This window comes from Strix uralensis, chromosome Z, assembly GCF_047716275.1.
Source record: "Strix uralensis isolate ZFMK-TIS-50842 chromosome Z, bStrUra1, whole genome shotgun sequence".
Taxonomy (NCBI): Eukaryota; Metazoa; Chordata; class Aves; order Strigiformes; family Strigidae; genus Strix; species Strix uralensis.
The window spans coordinates 28,545,907-28,566,227 of record NC_134012.1 but is presented as its reverse complement, the minus strand read 5'-3'; the positions used below and the strand labels follow the sequence as shown (position 1 = coordinate 28,566,227).

Here is a 20,321-nt window from a genome sequence, read left to right as displayed (position 1 = left end):
GCATGCCATCTGCTTTGTCTATTTGTTAAAGGTGCATTTACTGTCCCTGTTCACCCGTGATTTCTACATCAGTGGCAGTTCGCTCCACAGCAAATTAGGAAGACTAGGGTAAAGTACAGTATCCTTGCTCCTCCTGCCCATAGTGGACAGGATTATCACATTAGTTTTGAAGGCGAAGGCAGACTCGGCAGTGAGCAGTGCTGGCTATTTTTACTTTGACCACTTACTCTCTGAAGAGCAAGGAAGAGGCAGAGGCATTCTGCAGCCCTTTGTCAGAGATCTGAGGCAGAGCTGTGCTGCAGCTGTTGGCTTACTTACAAATGTGTTTCAGTTCTGCAGTGCTCCTCTGTATCTGTAGCTGGCTATGAAGTTAGGCGTGTGAATTTGCTTTAGCCCCAGGATTGAATCAGAAAGTTGCCTGTTGGTATTGGGACACAAATTAGTTTACCATTATTTTGTAAAGTGTCTCAAGTACTTCAAAAAGTGCTGTCTTTTTGGTATGCTGCTTACGGTGCTTGTAACATTTGACTGAGATAGTGCAGAGTCTGCGTGCAAGAAAACTTGATGGTATGAAATGTTGAGCTGTGTGTTCACACCATGGCCTATAGGTGTCAACAAGGAATGTGAATAACTGCAAGGCCTCACTGCGTGTATGTGCCTGGGTTCCCTGGTGAGCGTTTTAACTATCCTTGTGATGGTGCAAGCCTTTTCAAGTCTGCTCCTACAGGAGACAGAAGTCCAATGAACTTGAACAGCCCAAAGGGAGATACTAAGTTTTAAATTTGTTTGGTTTAGAAATTTAAAGCCAAGGGGCTGACCTTCAACACAGTAGTTCACGTTCTTGGAGTACAGTGGTGATTGTGCTGAACGTGAATGTGTTCCATATAGCTCAAGTAAGTTTCTAGTATGTATGTTGCTGTGTGTTACAAGGCATGAGCAAGGTAGGTTGTGTTTGTAGGACTTTGCCTTTCTGCTGGGATAATTTTTAGGTTTTGCTGTTGAAAGATTTCAAACACAGGGAAAGGCCGATGTGAGACTGAGAGGCAGGAGAGAATATTGGAAAAGTTAGTTGGCACTGCAGTTACATTGCATGAGTGCCAGGAGTCTCCATTGATAGAAAGGGAACTCAAATTGTCCTGAATAGATTTTAACAAGGAGATTATTTCTGCAGTTATTAGCCACCATAATCCTCAGAACTATTGTCAGCCAAAAAAATCCACCTGAAGTTACCAGTTTTCAAGACAGAAACTACTCCTGAACACTGGTACCTTTAGTCCACTTGCAGAAGTGTTTTAGAATTAAAACTTTGTAGGGATGAGGAATTAGCAAAACCAAAAAAGCCATATGTTTTTAGATCCTTTGTAACTCAAGTGGCTTCAGATGCTTTTTGTTTATTGATTTCTGTTAGTATGATCTTTCTCTGTGAGATGCAGCGTATGAGAAAGCAGAAAGAAATGGAACTTGTCCACTGTTTTTTTTTTCTGCCTTGTGCTCCTGACAGCCTCTTTGCCAGCCATGGCTGTTTACATCTTATCTTAGTGATATGTCCTGGCTATGTGTGTTGTGTGTGAGGTCTTAGCATTCCATTGCTTTTTGCTTAATAAATTAAAGACTGAGAAGGAGTAACACTGTAATACTTGACCATATAAGGGGGGTGGCTGTTGTTTTAGTTCTGCTCCTTGCACAAAATGCAGTCGAAGCCTTTTAAGGGAAGGTGGTGCAGACGGAGTGAAAACAACCAGAAGCAGAACATCCATTTCACGTTATAGTTGGTGCCAGTGCTGGGTGCTGTTATTGCTACTGCTGTGAATTTCTCACAGGCTGTTGGAGTTGCATAGCTAAAAAGGAGAGACTTACAGATGAGACTGAAGAAAAAAGTTAAAACCATTTAGCTCATGGCTCCTGCATCTTGAGAAATAATTAGAATGAAGAGGGAACTGACCAAAGGTGAGCTGAATTAGACTTCCTAAGTTGAGAAATAAAGTAGCAAAGAGCTCTTCAGCATCAGCAAGAAGAGACCACAGAAAGAGCAAGTGGAAACATCATGCAGTGAGAATGGGATAGGGACTCAGTGACTAAAAAGGCAATGAACATTGTGTCTAAATTTTCAATAAAGTTTAAAAAAAAAATTCTTTACAAAAGAAATGTGAATGTTGGAAAGGGAATGAGATAACTAATGCGAATGCTTGGATGTAAAAGAAACTGTGGCAGCATGATAGGGGTTCAATTCTGGATGTCATCTTAGTACTCCAGAAGAGTGAACCCATGAAATTTTAGGTCTGGTTTCAAGTACACTTAAGTAAGTCCATCAAGGCATAGACTGTACTATATGGTTAGAGAATAGCAAAACCAGGATCTCCAATAAAGGGATGGAAAAATTGACATAGGCAATCATTAGGTCAGTTGTTTTGACCAGAGAAGTGTCCAGAGTGTTACAAAAATTTTGAAGCATCTCAGGCAGTAAGATATCAAATAAAACACATTTGTATGCCAAGGCTAGTCTGTTTGGAGACTCTTATTTTCAGCTAGAGAAATTATTTTCTTGGTAAATCAGATGCGGATTCTTACTTGAAAGATTTTTCATTCTTTGTGTGAAGAAAGACTACACAAGTGGGAAGAAAAGTGATTTTCTTAGTTTCAGTCAAGCCGTAGTCTTGTCTTTTAAGGCCTGAAGCATATTTTATTTTAATCAAATGAGGCTTTTAGCAGCTAGAGATTAGATAACACAGTCTACTTCAGTGGCTAAGTAGAGATTTAGAAGACCCGGTGTGAAACATTTTTCTTCTATAGCCAGTAACTCTGAAAGAAACAATTACAGAGGTTTGATCTCTTGTGAAATGCTGCTACCACACACTATCCTTCAGTGGCCCACATGTCTGTCCCACAGATTCCTTCAATTCCTGTTTGTTAGGGCCCAAGAGTCTTAGTCTTCTGAAGAATCAGGCTCTTTGCTCTCTAAATTACAGCACCTTGTCTACCTCGGCACTGGCTCCACAGAGAGGAGTAGCATTGAAAAAATATGTGTCCATGAAACACCAGTCTGTGTTTTGAAGCCTGCTCACCCAGGTGTCCGTGAGCATCTTTCACACATGCAGCTGATACCTGCAGGTGATAAAGAGAAGAAAGACAAGGACATGCAACAGCCACTTCTTTAGTGATTCTTTCATTAATATCTCTTTGTACCTCCAAGTTAAAACTCCAGAATGGATGTGATGCTGCAGTTTACCGTAGCCATCATTTCACCTACAATGCAGAAGTTCATGAGATCTGTCAAAGAAAGCCCTTTCCCCAACATTGTGGCCTTTATCTTTGTGGTGAACAGGCATCATGACTTTGTCAGGATAGTTTTGTTTTATTGGCCAATCTATTCTCAGAAATTGTAAAAGTTTTGCTGGGCACAAGAAAGTCAGCTTGCTGCAGGCCATTTGTTGTATCTGAATGATGTGTATTCATCAGGACTTTTTGTGGCACTGTAGAGAACAAGTTGGAGCAGACTTCCGTCTGGCTCTTGTTAATGTAAGTCAGGGTAATTCTACTGAAGTCAGTGGTGTTTTGCTAGTCCAAAATCGCAGTGACTGGGAGATACCCTCTGGGACCACTTTGCTTTATTAGCTCATCTATGAAAAATAATCTGTTGTCTCCACTGGGTGGAGAACTGAAAGAAAGGTATCACAAGGATATTCCTTTAACCCTGTTAAATAAAAGAACTTTTTTTCAAAGGAAAGCTTTCTTTTTTACACAGTTTAAGCAGGATGATATTTTTACTATAATTGCAAGGAAGATCACTTAGGCTATCAAGAGTCCTGTACCCTCTGTTTCCCTAGTTGGGTTACACACATATGGCTATAAAGTATAAGGAAAAAGATCTGGGATATTCAGATGTGCAGCTATACAATGAGTAGTCCAGTTGCCTGGTGCCTAACAGGTAAGTTTTCCACATTAATCTGTTAAGGCTTTCAGGAGCAATTTTGGAATTAATATCTTTTTTTTGACAGGAAATTTTCAAAAATTCTGATCTTCATTATGGAGATTATTATTATGTTAATTATTACCTTTAGTATGAACTGGCCAGCTCATTCTTTGGTCAGACTTATTGTAGCGTGCAAGAATTGTCTTATCATTTCTGTGTTGGTACTAAACTTGCCAATAATTCTGTTTTCTGGTGATGAAAGAACTCAAACTGTTTCTCATGGTTGCATTGTGTGTGTTCTCCTTATGTTTTAATAAAAAGTGTGCAGTCAGTATAGGTAGTGTGAGACTAGCTCTTCAAAATAAAAATGAGAGTGAAGTTGTCCAGCAGGAAGTTAAATTTAACTATATAACCTTACAGTAATGTATATTTTTATTTTAACTCACTTTATTATCTCCCCATTTAGAAAAAGCTGCTCCTGCTTTTTTAAAAGTTTGCAAAATAATAATTAAATTTAAATAATGTGTGTAATTGCAAAAAGTACAGTTCACTCTGATTTATTTTTGTTCTCCTTAATTAGTATTTGAGCATACTGGGAACATAAATACCCTTAGCTCTGATATGGGCAGAATAACTAAGGTGATTTTCATCAGTTTAGCTTCAAGTGTAAATACCCCATTTCCTAGTCTACCAAGAGCTAATGAGTGCTACACACAGACAGAAGAAACTTTATTGTGTAATCTCGTTGATGTAGTGAGCACTTACGCTGAAAGAAGGCAAGTAATAATACCGTTTGAAGTCAATCCCATTAAATGTCTGAGGTGACAAGAACCAGAATGTCCACGTTCTTTTGTATTCCTTCTACATAGTTCATACTCATGGAACATATAAACACAGCTATATCAACTGTGTGGTTAGACATAAATAGAATGCCTTTACTTCAAATAGACTAGGAGAATGAACCTATTCATATGGCATATTTTTTTCCAGTTTTTGTTTTGAATTGCTCTGGAAGTATATTCCATCCACAAGGTTGAGCCCTTTGACAGCTAACACCTTCACCCAGTGAACTCAGAGACTGAGGTATTGCCCTTATAGGAGCACTACTGCATCAGTATCTTGGTGATGATGTGCTATACATATATATAAGGACATACAAACTTTACTCTTATGAGTGAGACCTCTGCAAGATATAAGCTCTTTGTAGCATCAGTTCCAAAACTCACTTTCTGAGAGAAGAAGTATCCTGTCTGACCAAGAGATCTCATATAGAAAACAAAATCTTTGTGGTAACCACTTGACTTTCCATTTCTAACTCCCCAAATTTAGGGACTGCGGTGTAAATGTACAGGAAAAAAAAAAACAACTTAAAAAGCTCTCTCTGTATATACTTGTTTGAACTGCCCTGTGAAGGTACATCACTAAAAACATCATAGATTGTAATTAATGGTGATCTGTTATAGATAAAACAAAAACCTTTATTGTGACTCACCAGCAATTGTCCTTGCAGAATTACAAGTTCCATAAACCCTCATCCTAAGCATTTATTTGCCTAGCTGAAGAAAATATTACCTTAGTATCTTTCAAGCTTGTCATGAGGTCATATGCTGCATTAGGTAGTGCTGGAAATCTTCAGTGGTACGTAGAAACTCATTTCCAAATTTTGGTCCACAAGGGATGCTACCCTTTTGTCTCATCTGGCACTTTTTTTATATAAACATCTGTCTACTTGGTGTAGCAGTGACTGAAAGCTCTGATTTTGTAATTTTGTCTGTAAGAAAGCAGATTGGTGAATGTAAAGTGAAAAAAAAGTTTTGGTAAATAAAGATACTTTTTTTTTTTAAACTTTCTCTGCACTGACGTCATACCAGTCGTATTTCTTGTTTAGAAAGATGTAGATGTAGGAACATTAAAAATCCCTCCCGCTTCCTGCATTTAATATCTGTTTTCCCTTTGAAGATGTAGTAATTTCCCAGTTACAGAACATTAGTTTCCTTCCTCTGAGTCTATTTTCCTGTAGTTTGCATTGTTACTTGTTTGATCCAATGCAGCGCATTATTTCTCTGAGTCTGCAGCTTTGAGAATTTTTTGCATCTTCCTGTGGGAACCGCGCTCGTGTTTCTTGGTGTGATCATTCACCTTAAATGTCTATAGTTTGCATAAAGACACATTCTGCATTTATTGAGACTTCCAGTGATGATTCTTTAGTTCAGTAAAATGACAATTAAAAAAGAGTATGGTTAATTTTCAGTGTACTTCTACTTACTTACTTTGTTAAAGTCTTAAGAGTCAAGAACAAAAAAATATTGCAAGGAACAATCTGTGATATTTCACTATATACTTTGTATGTATATGTTTATATTATATTTTGTTTGTTTGAAAAGCTTATTTTAAAGTAAGCAGAATGCTGACACAATCAATATTTCCAGTGCTAACCTAATGCACAGAAACCTTTGAAAACCATTACGGCCTCTAGAAGCTTTTGGTGCTGGTCGAGATGGGTCTGTCCAAGGCTGTTTATCCCCACACTAGAGAAATACAGAAAAGTGAAAGAGAAAGGTTTTCCTTCTGCAAAACCAGTACCAGGATATGGGAACATTTCTGCAAGCAGAGATAGTTCTGCTGTACTGTTAGGCTACCTCAAGAGAATTGGCTTTGCTCTTCAACATGTTAGCCATTGTTTTCTGGTTGATTGTTTTCTAGTTTCTGTCCTGTTCCCAGCCTGTGGTTACTGTCACACAGAGATTAAATCCTTTTATGTTCTTAATTTTTTTGCAAAGCCAGCCAAAACCACGTTCAGCTCTGCACTGTATAACCTCCTGTGGTGGTTTAGTCCCTGGTGGGGTCTGAGACCACGCGGCTGCTGCCTCTCCCCCACAAAGGGAGTGAAATACAAAGCCCTGGGCTGAGATAAGGACAGGTTTAATACAACAGTGCAACAGCAACACAACAAACAATAACAATAACAGTAATAACAATTAACAGAGCAAAATATCTACCAATACAGCAGTGAGAACAGAGCAAATCCCACAGTACATGTGGTAACCCCTTGTCCCGCTTCGGCGCCAGGATGTGATGTCTGCATGGTATCTGAATAACCCGGCTAGAGCTCCCCCCTACTGCTGGGGAAACTTAACCCTATCCTGGCTAAACCAGGACATAATCCACCTCTTTATTCTATACCATGTGCATCACATCCAGCTGCCGTTTAGCAACTAGCATTAACAAAGAAAAATTAACAAAAGCACAGTATAATTCACGGTGTGTTTTCACCCACAATCAAGTCCCCTTGTGGTACGCATCAGACCTCTCCGTCCTTCTGCATCACCCACCAGGTGCACCCAGGTCCTTGAACAAAAACAATCCCGTGGATGGGTTTGCCTTTGCCCGGTGCAGGACTAACCCAGACCATTTTTCCCAGCAGGTCCCTCATGCGCACCACAGGGACTTTATCCCCATCTACAACACGTGGAAGTTTTGACTGAGCTGGGCCAGCTCGATTGGCAGATCCTCTTGTGTTCACTAACCAAGTGGCCTTTGTCAGATGTGTGTCCCAGTGTTTGAAAGTTCCACCCCCCCATTGCTCTCAATGTAGTTTTTAACAGTCCATTGTAGCGCTCGATCTTCCCAGAGGCTGGTGCGTGGTAGGGGATGTGGTAGACCCACTCGATGCCGTGTTCTTCTGCCCAGGCATCTCTGAGGTTATTTCGGAAGTGAGTCCCGTTGTCCGACTCAATCCTCTCTGGGGTGCCGTGTCGCTACAGGACTCACTCTTCAAGGCCCAGGATGGTATTTCGGGCGGTGGCGTGGGACACTGGATAAGTTTCAAGCCACCCAGTGGTTGCTTCCACCATTGTGAGCACGTGGCGCTTGCCTCGGCGGGTCTGTGGCAGTGTGATGTAGTCGATCTGCCAGGCCTCTCCATATTTATATTTCATCCATCGATCTTCATTCTGCTGGGGCTTCACCCGTTTGGCTTGTTTGATTGCAACACATATCTCACATCCGTGGATGATCTCTGTGATGGTGTCAATGGTGAGATCCACCCCTCGATCTCGAGCCCACCTGTATGTTGCATCTCTGCCTTGGTGGCCCGAGGTCTCATGGGCCCACCGGGCTATGAACAGTTCACCTTTACGCTGCCAGTCCAAGTCCACCTGAGCCACCTCAATCTTAGCAGCTTGGTCTGCCTGCTGGTTGTGTTGATGTTCATCAGTGACCCGACTCTTGGGTATATGGGCGTCCACACGGCGCACCTTCACAACGAGGTTCTCCACCCGGGCTGCAATGTCCTGCCATACTTCAGCGGCTCAGATGGGTCTGCCCTTGCGTTGCCAGTTGTTCTGTTTCCATTGCTGCAACCACATCCACAGGGCACTTGCCACCACCCATGAGTCAGTGTAGAGATAGAGCCTCGGCCACTTTTCTCGCTCAGCAATATCCAAAGCCAATTGGATGGCTTTCACCTCTGCGAACTGGCTCGATTCACCTTGTCCCTCAACAGCTTCAGTGGTTTCTCGTGTGGGATGCCACACCGCAGCCTTCCATCGTCGAAGTTTTTCCACAATGCGGCAAGACCCATTAGTGAACAGGGCATATCGCTTCTCCTCCTCTGGCAGCTCGTTATATGGTGGGGCCTCCTCAGCACGTGTCACCTCTTGTTCTGGTGACATCCCAGCATCTTTGCTCTCTGGTCAGTTTATGATCATTTCTACTGATCCTGGGGGGTCGAGGTTCCCTATTTGAGCCCGTTGTGTTATCAACGCAACCCATTTACTCCACGTGGCATCTGTTGCATGATGTGTGGAGGGAGCCTTTCCTTTGAACATCCATCCCAGCACCGGCAGTCGAGGTGCCAGGAGGAGCTGTGTCTCAGTGCCGACCACTTCTGAGGCAGCTCGAATTCCTTCATACGCTGCCAGTATCTCCTTCTCAGTCAGGGTATAGTTAGCTTCAGAGCCTTTGTATCGCCGGCTCCAAAAGCCTAGAGGTCGGCCTCGGGATTCCCCATCTGCTCTCTGCCAAAGGCTCCAGGAAGGGCCATTCTCCCCGGCTGCGGTGTAGAGCACGTTCTTAATCTCCTGCCCTGTCCGGACTGGCCTGAGGGCCACTGCCTGGGTAATCTCCTGCTTAATTTGTTCAAAGGCTTGTTGTTGCTCAGGGCCCCATTTAAAATCGTTCTTCTTGCGGGTTACGTGGTAGAGAGGGCTCACAATCAGGCTGTAGTTTGGGATGTGCATCCTCCAGAACCCCACAGCACCCAGGAAAGATTGAGTCTCCTTTTTAGTGGTTGCTGGGGCCATGGCTGTTATCTTGTTTATCACCTCCAGTGGCGATGCCCATCTTGCCATTTTATTCCTAGGAACTGAATCTCCCTTCCAGGCCCCTTAACTTTCTGTCGCTTGATGGCAAGACCATCCTTCAGGAGGATTTCAATTACCTTCTTTCCTTTCTCAAAGACTTTCCTCAGCTGTGTCCCCCCATACAATGATATCATCAATGAACTGCAGGTGTTCTGGAGCCCCACCTTTCTCCAGTGCAGTATGGACCAGTCTATGGCAAATGGTGGAGCTGTGTTTCCACCCCTGGGGCAATCGATTCCAGGTGTACTGGATACCCCTCCAAGTGAATGCAAGAATGTAAGAACGTGTTAGCGATGTCAATCGTGGCGTACCACTTGGCTGCCTTCGACTCCAGCTCATACTGGAGCTCTAGCATGTCTGGCACTGCAGCACTCATCGCTGGCGTAACTTCATTCAGGCCACGGTTGTCCACGGTCAGTCTCCATTCACCATTAGGTTTTCTCACTGACCATATAGGGCTGTTGAAAGGTGAATGAGTCTTGCTGATCACCTTCTGGCTTTCTAGTCGACGGATCAGCTGATGGATGGGGACCAGGGAATCTCGGTTAGTGCGGTACTGCCGCTGGTGCACCGTCTTGGTAGCAATTGGCACTCGCTGCTCTTCAACCTTAAGCGACCCCACCAGCGAGGGGTCCTCTGAGAGGCCGGGTAAGGTGGACAGTTGCTCAGTCTCCTCCAGGGCAGCTATACCAAAGGCCCACCGGTACCCTTTTGGGTCTTTAAAGTACCCTCTCCTGAGGTAGTCTATACCTAGGATGCATGGGGCATCTGGGCCAGTCACAATGGGGTGCTTATGCCAGTCCTTCCCAGTTAAGCTTACTTCAGCTTCTAATAGGGTCAGCTGTTGGAACCCCCCTGTCACTCCGGAGATGCAGATGGATTCAACCCCACTGTGGCTTGATGGCATCAGGGTGCACTGTGCGCCAGTGTCTACCAAGGCCTTACATTCTTGTGGTTCTGGTGTGCCAGGCCATCGGATCCACACCTTACAGTAAATCCGATTATCCCTTTCCTCCACCTGGCTGGAGGCAGGGCCCCTCTAATCCTGCTCACCATCACTCACTTGATCTAAGAGTGACTCCTGCAAGAATGACTTCCTGGTCCCCTCAAGAGGGTCAAGCATAGAGTTGGCCATTCTATTCTGTCTGGGGGATTTCCGAATGGACACTGGAGCTGTGTCTCTCTTGGAAGACTCCCCTTTCATGGTGTACTCCCCTTTCAATTGCTGTACTCATGCAGCTAGGGCGGGAGTGGGCTGTCCATGCCACCTTCTCATGTTTTCCCCATGGTCACGGAGGAAAAACCACAGGGTGCCCTGTGGTGTGTGCCTTCCACTGCCCTTCTCTTGGGTGGGGAAGCGCCTGCTTCTAATAGCTGAGACATTGGCCCATGCAGGTGGAACATAGGACACTTCCACTTTCTGGAGCCTCTGAGACAGTTCCTCTACAGCTGAAACCAAAGCATGTTGGGAGGAAGGGAGACTTCCCTCATATTGTCAGAGCTGGATAATCACTTCGTCCACTGTTTGAGTCTGGGTGTCTCGCCACCAGGACGCTACTGCTAATGCTTTGGAATGTCCCTCTGGTGCACTTTGCAGGAACTTCCGCCACATCAACTGTGTGCAAGGGGCCTGATCTGGATCCATTGGTGACCGCTCATCATTCAGATCACCATAGATCATATCAATCACAGCCATTTCCCTGAGGTTTTGGATGCCTTTCTCCATGTCGGTCCACTTGCCTAACCGACATAGAGAATCATCCTTGTAGGGGTACCTCTCCCTCACAGCGAGCAGGAGTCGCTTCCAAAGGCTGAGGGTTTGAGCCTGTTTCCCTATTGCCTTGTCAATACCAGCCTGCTTGGCTAAAGGTCCCAGCTGCTTGGCCTCTCTCCCCTCCAATTCAAAACCAGCAGCTCCACTATCCCAGCATTGGAGCAGCCAGGTGCAAATTTGCTCACCTGCAATGCGGCTAAAATCCTTCTGCATATCTTGCAATTCACTCAGGGATAGAGATCGGATGATTACCTCCGGCTCTTCCTCCTGCTCTCGTGATGGGCCTGGTTCATTATCACCCCGTACACTGCGAGGGGATTTTTTGGTATATTTGGTTGTCCGTATCGGGGTGACTGATATTGGGACTGCCTGTCCCTCTGGCCCAGCTGCTGTACCAGTAGGTTCACTTTCAGACCCTGCAGCCCTTTCTCCCCCTTGAGGTCAGTGATCAGTGTTAAGGGCGATGCGGTAAGCATGGGCAAGCCCCCAGCACATCGCAGCGAGCTGCATCTCCCGGGGTTTGTCAGATTGGCAGCACACCTTTTCCAAACACTCCACCAGTTTATCAGGACTCTGCATTTGTTCGGGAGTGAAATCCCAAAGCATTGGGGGTGACCACTGACTCAGGCACTTGCCCATCTTCTCCCACATACCTAGCCATTTATAACTATCTGTCCTCAGGGCAGGATTCCGGGTGGTGCTATTGTTGGAGAAATACCGCATGGCCCAAAACAAGATCTGGCAGGCATTCAGAAAGCATTGTACCACGAACACAGTGACCTGGGTGCTCCAGGGATAGCTGAAACTCTCAGAAACCGAGAGAATCTCTTCCCCTGGCTCACCCATAGAGGGGGTGAGACCCCAAACAAAAGCCCAGGCAGCAAACAGGTATTGGTTCAACCCCACAAGCAGCGATACGAGCCCATTATAAGCAGACAGTAACCAGTAGAGCAGAACAAGACCCTTGATACATTTTCCACCGAGAACAAACACCAGTACTAGGAGCACAGAGTGGATATGAGGATTAATCCAGCCTCACCATGCGAGCAAGTTGGTCAGCATTGCAGACGTTTCTTATCAAACAAATGCAAATAGAAACAGAAAAAAAATTACACGTAACAGATTGCTCTAACACACCTCCTTTTGTCCTTATCTCAGCCTTCTCCAGCCCCACATTGAGCGCCAAAGTTGTAATGGTTTAGCCCCTGCCGGGGTCTGAGACCACGCGGCCGCTGCCCCTCCCCCACAAAGGGAGTGAAATACAAAGCCCCGGGGCTGAGATAAGGACAGGTTTAATACAAGAGTGCAATAGCAACACAACAAACAACAACAATAACAATAACAGTAACAATGATAACAATGAACAGAGCAAAATATCTACCAATATAGCAGTGGGAACAGAGCAAATCCCACAGTACACGCGGTAACCCCTTGTCCCGCGCTCGCGCCAGGATGTGACATCTGCATGGTATCTGAATAACCCGGCTAGAGCTTCCCCCCCACTGCTGGGGAAACTTAACCCTATCCTGGTTAAACCAGGACACCTCCTTTACGCGGCAGCATTTCTAAGGGCCAATGATACAGGTAGTGCTGTATAAACACATGGAACTATACACTTGCCTCTGCCTCTAAACTAGAGACATGAAAACTGAATTTAGGATTAAACATTTTGATAATATTTTTTTCTCCGGGTACGTCTTTAGCTCTTTTCAAATAAGCATCAGCAATTCTTACTCTATCTTATTCAAAAAAGGTAATGTAATGTATAAGTACACAAATGAACACCTAGGCTGGATAGAAGGAGACTTAGCAACAGATGTTTATTGCATAAAAATAAAAGTGGATTTGGAGACATAATACCAGTGCTTATTAACAATTTAAAGATTTCAGAGAGAGTACTTAAGGGCTGAACTGTCATTTAGGTACATTTATGTACCAGGTTTTGAAAGGGTCAGTATTTGCATATTTGACAGTTCATCCCATTTACCTTACATGTCTACTTAAAAACAGAGTGATGGACTGTCTGAAAACAGGTGTGTCTGTTGATCAGAGAGGGGACTGCATTCGCCTTGACATGTAACTTCTAGGTGGATTGTATTAAGCGTGTTGAATCCTGCTTTGGTTGAACTGCTTTGCCTGGGCTTGACTGCAGTTAAAATTATGTAAATCGTCTCATGTCAAGTATTCTTCTGTGGGAGTGGAATTCAGGAAATGTTTGTTGGGTGTGATTGCTGCAGCAGTCCTAGGGAGATTGTAAGGTCCTTTTTAGTCAGTCAGATTGATTGACTATATGTCAAGTGTTGTTTTTCATATTAAAAAAGCTGGCTCTGAAAATCCTAGGCACACAATGAAAACAAGTAATATAATTAGGAACAAGAAGAATAGTGATATTAATTCTGCATAAATCCCAGCTTGGGTTCCTTAGAGGATTTGTGGTTTTTTCTTCTTTCTTGTTTTTCAGTCCAGGAAAGGATTTTTTTCATAACAGTAATAGTTAGTTACCAGTTAACAACCTGGAGAAGGGAAAGCACATCCAGCTTATATGGTGGTTTATTTTGGTTCTTGAAAATACTGGCAGGTCAGCCAGCTAGTGGGAGTATTTCATATAGGTGTGTCAGAGGAGACGGGGAAAGTAAGTTCAGACTCAGGTTGAGACTGCAAAAGCTTTTTTAGAGGAGATGGAAACATCATGGAAACATTCCTGTATTGTCTTGGCTTTGAATGTACGAACAGAAGTATCTTTCAAGCGTATTGGTGTTGGCCACCTGTGTTTTGTAAAGGAAGGTACTTCAACATGATTCTTTAACTTTCATTAAAATATTAGTGTAACAAAACTCTGTGTCTCTAGTTATAATTGTTTCTTGCCCAATAATGAGAGGAAAATACTGGTAAAGCCTGTTGAGCTGAGGTCCTACATTTTCCAAAATACTACACTTAGTGTATAAACATACCTGTGTTCTGACTGAAGTCAGTTCTAAGACAAGGATCAGTTTTGAATGGTGCTGTTTAACTGTTCTGTTGTTTTTTTTTCCACTTATAGCCCAGCTGTCAGGAGATGTGTAGCAAGACCTAGATTTCTCGACTGATCTCGGGCCATATGTAAAAAAAGTAGTGTCTTTTCATGTGATGTTTTGTTGTGTCTTTTCCAGAGTGGCAAAAGCAATGAAGGTTCCTGTGTATGAGACACCAGCAGGATGGAGATATTTTTCCAATCTCATGGACTCTGGACGTTGCTCGCTTTGTGGAGAGGAAAGCTTTGGAACTGGTAAGTAATACATAATCAAAAGATTTCCACAGACTTTGAATGACAACTCTTCATTTTCCTGGGTGCCTCAAGTCAAAGCCAAAAGAATCAGCAAATTAACACTGTCTTGTACTGGAACAGAGAAGTCAGTTGTTTCCATCTTGAGGGTCTTCCTACAACTCTGGTGTCCAGTATGTTGAGGTATGAAAAATGTGGAAGATGAACATTCAGAAGCCATAGGCAATCTTATCACTGCCCAGACAGCTTTTGGAGGTGCCTGGCACTCTCTTTTGACTTGAACATAATGCAGGAAGGTCTCACTGGTTCCACTGTAACAGTGTTTTCAGACTGCAACAGCATTTGGAGGGGTTTTGTCTGTATTGTGATTCAGTGTACAAAGTAGGAGATAATGGTATGTCTAACCAGACCTGTTGCAGGCATCCCTTTTGGAACATCACAATTACCATAACTTAGGTAAAATCACCATTAGAAGAAATTCAGTTATATGTTGGCATCTATGTTTTTACTAAGTATTTCTCCCTCACCTGTCCCGAGAACCAGTCAAACAATAGAATGCAGAATGAAAGACAAGTTTGAGCCCTCATGAATTCAGTACTGACAGGAAGCATTAGAGCAAACAATTAAAATAGGTAGTCTGAAAATCTGTACAAATGTGGGTTTGGTTTATGAGAAAAACTGAATAAATTTCACAGTGGGGTTTTTTTTTTTTTTTTCTTTCCTGGATTCTGGCACAGAAATTCTTTCTTATTTTTATTTATTAGTAGGGTTATGTTAGAAGTGTTCTTGAATGAGGACATATCAGAATAACTTAACCATTTGCCTGGCTAATAAGTTATTGTATATTTTGATGTGAGTTCCATGGAGTTCTTTATTTTGGTGTATAATACATTGGCTACAGCTTTTCATAGAAAAGAATTTATCATGAAGTAAAACTTGGTTACAAATTTCATTTTGCTTTGATTAAGTCCAGTATGAAGTTTGTTGGTTAAGGTCAATTAGAGCAGAATGCTGCTTTTTTAAAAATGAGGATACCTTTAAGCCATAGACATGCCAGTTTATATGTTAGCCTGTCATTAACTGTCTGTAAGTGTCTGAATGGACTATGATGGAAGAACCAAAAATGTGTTAAATTTCTTTGGGTGTCTATCTGTAGAAAATAAGAGAATTTAAATTAATAACAAATGTTTATTTTCCTTCTGTTGTTAATGGGAACCAATGTCTCATGATTAGCAACCTGGACACGTTGGCTTAATTGATGTGGCTGGTACAGATTTGTATGGCCTTGAATGCATCTTTTGAACAGATGTTTTCCAAGGGTGTTCTGCAAGGTCATTGAGTGAGTTCTAACTTGGAGAGAGGGGCAGGAGGATCTTGTACCTTTCAGAATGTACTGCCATTTGTTGTGGTGTGTTTTTCATCTGCCCATGAGAGGTTTGAACTGGGGAGTTTTCAACTCTCACTGCTTTTTCATGCTTTTTTCACTAAGCCAGTTCTGTATCCCTACCCTCTAAATATTGGTTCCTCCTGCTCATCCAAAACCAAATATTTCCATGAAACTTGGGTGGGTCTTGAGACATCTGTATGACCTCATTAACACCCAAATTATTTGGAAAAAGTTCTTGCCTTCATCATTATGTTGAAGAAAGCAAAGTGTGGGTTTTGACTGGAAGGAGCATGTAGGAGTTTGATGGTGAGTTCCCATAGGCTGAAGTATGTCTAGATATCTTAGCCCACGGAGTGCAGCAGCTCCTGTGTGTAAAGCAGGCAGGGGTGGCCTCTGTGTGCCATATGCCATGACAAACCACTGCCTCAGGCCTGTTTCTGCTTGGGAAGTAAGGCTCCTAGACCATCTTCATCTGGTGATGTTGAGTACAACTCCTGCAGATGCTTTCTGTCTCAGGGAGAAGGGAAGAATCTTTGGTCACTTAGAAGAAGCCTTGTCTCATTTGAGGATATTTGTCATTAAAATTTTATGGTGCAGTTATAAAAAAAGCCAAACATCAAATTTCCCTGGCACATTGAAAAGGCATGTTCAGGTCTTGCTAAGCAGACTGTCCTAAGCATTGGTGGACTTTTAGCCCTGTAGATCAGTTATATAACAATCAAGAGGAGTGGTTTCATGGCTTGAAATACTGAAATACCGAGGGCATTGTAACCTGTGTTGGCCTGACTTTAGTACCCTGAGTATCAGATGGTTGTTGAAGTTGGGAAAGAGGGACAGGTGTCTCACAGAGGTCAAGGAAGGGCCTCTGGAGTTTGTCTGTTCTTCTAGGTAGGCAAGATAATTCCTCTAACTTCTCTTTGTTCTTACTTTTCATTTTTTTCCTTCGCTTGTGTCCTTCTGTAGGGCCCTAAACCAATTGCATTTTGTACTGTAGTCTCTGTTCCGATTTTGCAGCTCGTATCTCTTGACCTCAGACCAGTCTCTGCATTCGTAGTACCCTCTGCATTCCTGTCTTAATCTGCTTCTCCTGTCCTATCATTAATTCCTGAGACTCCTGATAAATTCTGTCCCTTGTGAATTCTAAGGGTGCTTGAGCAACATTTTGCCAGACATCGTGGAGAGCTGCTCTGCAGCAGTGCTTAATTTGTCCATCCCAGCATGCTCTGGTCAGATGAGCTTTATTGTACTTGCAGCACTTCAGTGGAGAAAGCCTCCTGACCTCCCATTTTAGCCAATGCCATCTAAAGGCTAATATGAACCCTGAAGATTCAATCCCATGGGCATCCAGACAACTTGAGCATTGGGTTTAAATTCCTTAGCATGTGTGTAGTTGCTGTGTAAATGAATCATGACAGTGCCTATAGGGCAATTATGCAATGACTATGATGCCTAAAGTTTGTTTTTCTCCCTGCCTCAGTTTCCTTATCATCTTTCAATTCAATGCAGCTGTCTGAAAATATCTCATATGCCAGGAGGTTTATTTGTAAAACGCAGTCTGGTCTGTAGATGACCAATACTTCAGTGATGCGAGCTGTTTTTAGCAATAAATATTTACCTTATTGCAAATCTTTTAGTAATGTCCTAAACTGTGTGACCCTCACAAGTTTCTGCCAGTATTGGGCATTTGAATAAATTTTACAGCTTTCCCCACGATCATATCTATTTAGGGAACTGAAACTTGGCACCTCTTTAGCTTTCAGCTTGGAATATTGAAAGAAATGTACCACATAGCTGATCGGAGTAGGAAACTTGCTGTTCTGTGCAAGAGAAAGGAGTTTTACAGATCCACATTCTATTGTCAAACTAACCGAACAGCACTGGAGACTGATCGCTTGTGTACCCAGGTGATCCAGTCCAGCTGGATTTTCCAAATAATACAGAGCCCTGGTTTTATAACATAAGGGATTTTGCTCTGGCAAGTAAATAAAACCAAATTTTCTGCTATAAAAGGACAAAAGATTTTGAAAACATCCCATAGGGCTGTGTTTCCCAGACTTGTTTTCTGGCAGCTGATCTTGGAGCTCAACCAGTGCTTTAAAAACTTCTTCCATTTTTGTAGCAGTGTGGGGAGCTTGTCAGATGAGGTTAGTAGCTTTCTGGTTACATGACGAATGCCCAGGACACAGTTCAGAGAAGGGCGTCAGCGGCAGCAATTAGTTTCTAAATTTCATCAGCAAACTATTAATCAGGATTAGGAACGCTATGTGGCTGATTTATCTTTCTGCAGTTTAAGCCACTTCAGTAATTGCTACATCTTTCATAAATTTGTATGCTTCATCTCTAAATTTCCAGATGCTATTAACAACGTCTGCCTTCTCCTGCAAGATTATGTAAGAAGACGAACTAGTGGAGAATATAAAGATGTGTTGCTGCTGAAATGAATGAAAGCCTTAAAAGAGCTCTGTGGTGGTATCTGTTACAGTAACACAAATCTAAAATAATCTCATTAACTTGAATAAATGAACAGATCAGAATGCCCCTAAATCTCCATTTGCCTAAAATATCATCAAGTTTCAGTTTGCTGGATGATAAGCTTGTAAGACTCAAAGTGCGTGCAAAGTGATTTACCGTCAGTTTGTATAGTCACTTCAGTCACATTTTTGTTTTAAAATCACATTTACAGAACACAGACAGAGATAACTAATTTGGGGAAAAACAATTACATTTTCTTCAAGCATATGACTGTCAGGACTCACTGTCTGTATCGGAATTGGAAATGTCAGATACAGAATAAGTTAGACGTGTAGAAGACAGTCTGCATGCCCAACAGCTTTACAATATCAGAACAATCATAATATGCACATTTTGCATGATCTTACTTTGCTTCTCAGGCTATGTCTCTCAAGAATTTACTTCAGTTTAAGCCTGTTTAAGCTGAGTACTTCCTTATGAATGGGAACATACTTTTGAGAGTTTTACCCAGATTGTTTACTCTGAGTTCGGCCACAGCAATTGACTGTTGCAGTAGTAAAAAATAACTTTTTGCTACTGTTATGGAGAAATATGTGACAAATAAACTAAAAAATAAGTTGTCAGAGTAGTTGCAGTTATTATAATTTCCCTTACCAATGGCAAATTAAATATAATGGGATAATCAGAAAAATATTTGTTGACTCCTCTGTTCTGTTGTCTCTTTCTGCTTCAGCTCCTTCAACAGTCTGGAATTCGTTAATGCCTTGGATATTTCAATTAAAAGTGTCACTGAGAATTATCCTGGGATTGCTGAGAGCTCTCAGCAGGCCAGGAGGACTATTATTATTGCAGTCTCAGATATGCATAGTTGCGAGGCACCTTTAACTTGATCACTTTGCGTAGGGCAGCTCTGCCTCTTGCAGATTCACAGCAGCAGGTAGTGGATCTATAAAGCAAAGAAGAATGGTGTTAGCTGAACTGGGGCAGCAGAACAAGCTCCCTCCCTAGTGTTTCTACCATGTCAGCTGGGCAGTAGGAATAAGTGAGCGAGAGAGAGAGCAAAGACACCTACAGACACCAAAGACACCTATGGTACAGTAGATGAAAACCAGAGTTGACCAAGTTGCAGTAACAGATTTTAATTTGCTAGAAGAAAGAAGGGCAATATATAGAACAACATATGTGCATATAGTAACCCAGTTGATGGATATGCTGGTGAAATAAAAAAGGTGGAATAAACAAATTCTGAGAAATCCCTGTTGTCAGTTTTCCTTGGATTAAGAATGATGAACTGAGATGCTTCTTGGGTGCACAGGATTATTTTTCTTGACTCATATCAGGCTAACATTTTTAATTGGTGACTTTTGATTCTGGAACAGTTGGGTTGTTTCCAGCTTCTCCATCCTGACTTTTGCATCTGGCTTACTTTCTTCCAATGCTTTCTCCTTCCAGGGAAGCAACAATCTATTTTTCCTCCTGAAGGACACTCAAGGACACAGCATATGCTAAAGCTGCTAAATGGATTAGAAGAATGATACATGTATACACTCATCCCTCTTCAGAGAGATTTAGAAGCTTAAGCCATGCCAGAACAAGTCTCAGAGCACAACAGAGAGCTTTCCAAAAATTCTTCTATCCATGTTTCACTGTACCATTTTGGTTCAATGACCAAGAACCTTCCCATGAAACAGTGTTTTGTTAGAAAATACTGGTGTTATTGAAACTTTTTTCTTATAGATACATTCCAGTTTTAACAGGTAGAGTTTAGCTTCATAGAAATATTTCTGTTTAAGATACATTGCACGTCTATTGCAGAGCGACCTATTACTCTAAGTTGGCATTTTGGCTTTGGACATGAGAAGTCCAAGATCAAGTCTGTGCTCTTTTAAATTCAGATAATAGACTTGAACTTGTGCCTCACATATCTGAGAGTATGTGCTAAATTCTGTGGAGTATTCCAAAATTGTTCATAGTCTCCATTGTTGGATTGATTTCTCTCTTCATAAATATAAACCTAGGAAGGGATTTAGATCTGAGCATCCAAACAGCTTTACCACTGAGAGGTATGGAGAAATACAGAAAGGAGAAAAAGTACTCTTTTCTGATTTGTTGGGGTTTTTTGTCCCAGAAACACTTTTTCAGGCTCTTGTTTT

General features: G+C 42.4%; 1 protein-coding gene across 1 annotated transcript in view; it reads left to right on the top strand.

Moving 5' to 3' along the window:
- Window positions 1-20,321, top strand: part of PGM5 (phosphoglucomutase 5) — a 79,580-nt gene that overhangs the window by 37,121 nt on the left and 22,138 nt on the right. Inside the window, exon 7 of the mRNA XM_074856716.1 lies at window positions 14,197-14,312. Within this exon, the coding sequence (XP_074712817.1) occupies window positions 14,197-14,312 (116 nt within the window). The remainder of the gene's footprint in view (window positions 1-14,196; window positions 14,313-20,321) is intronic.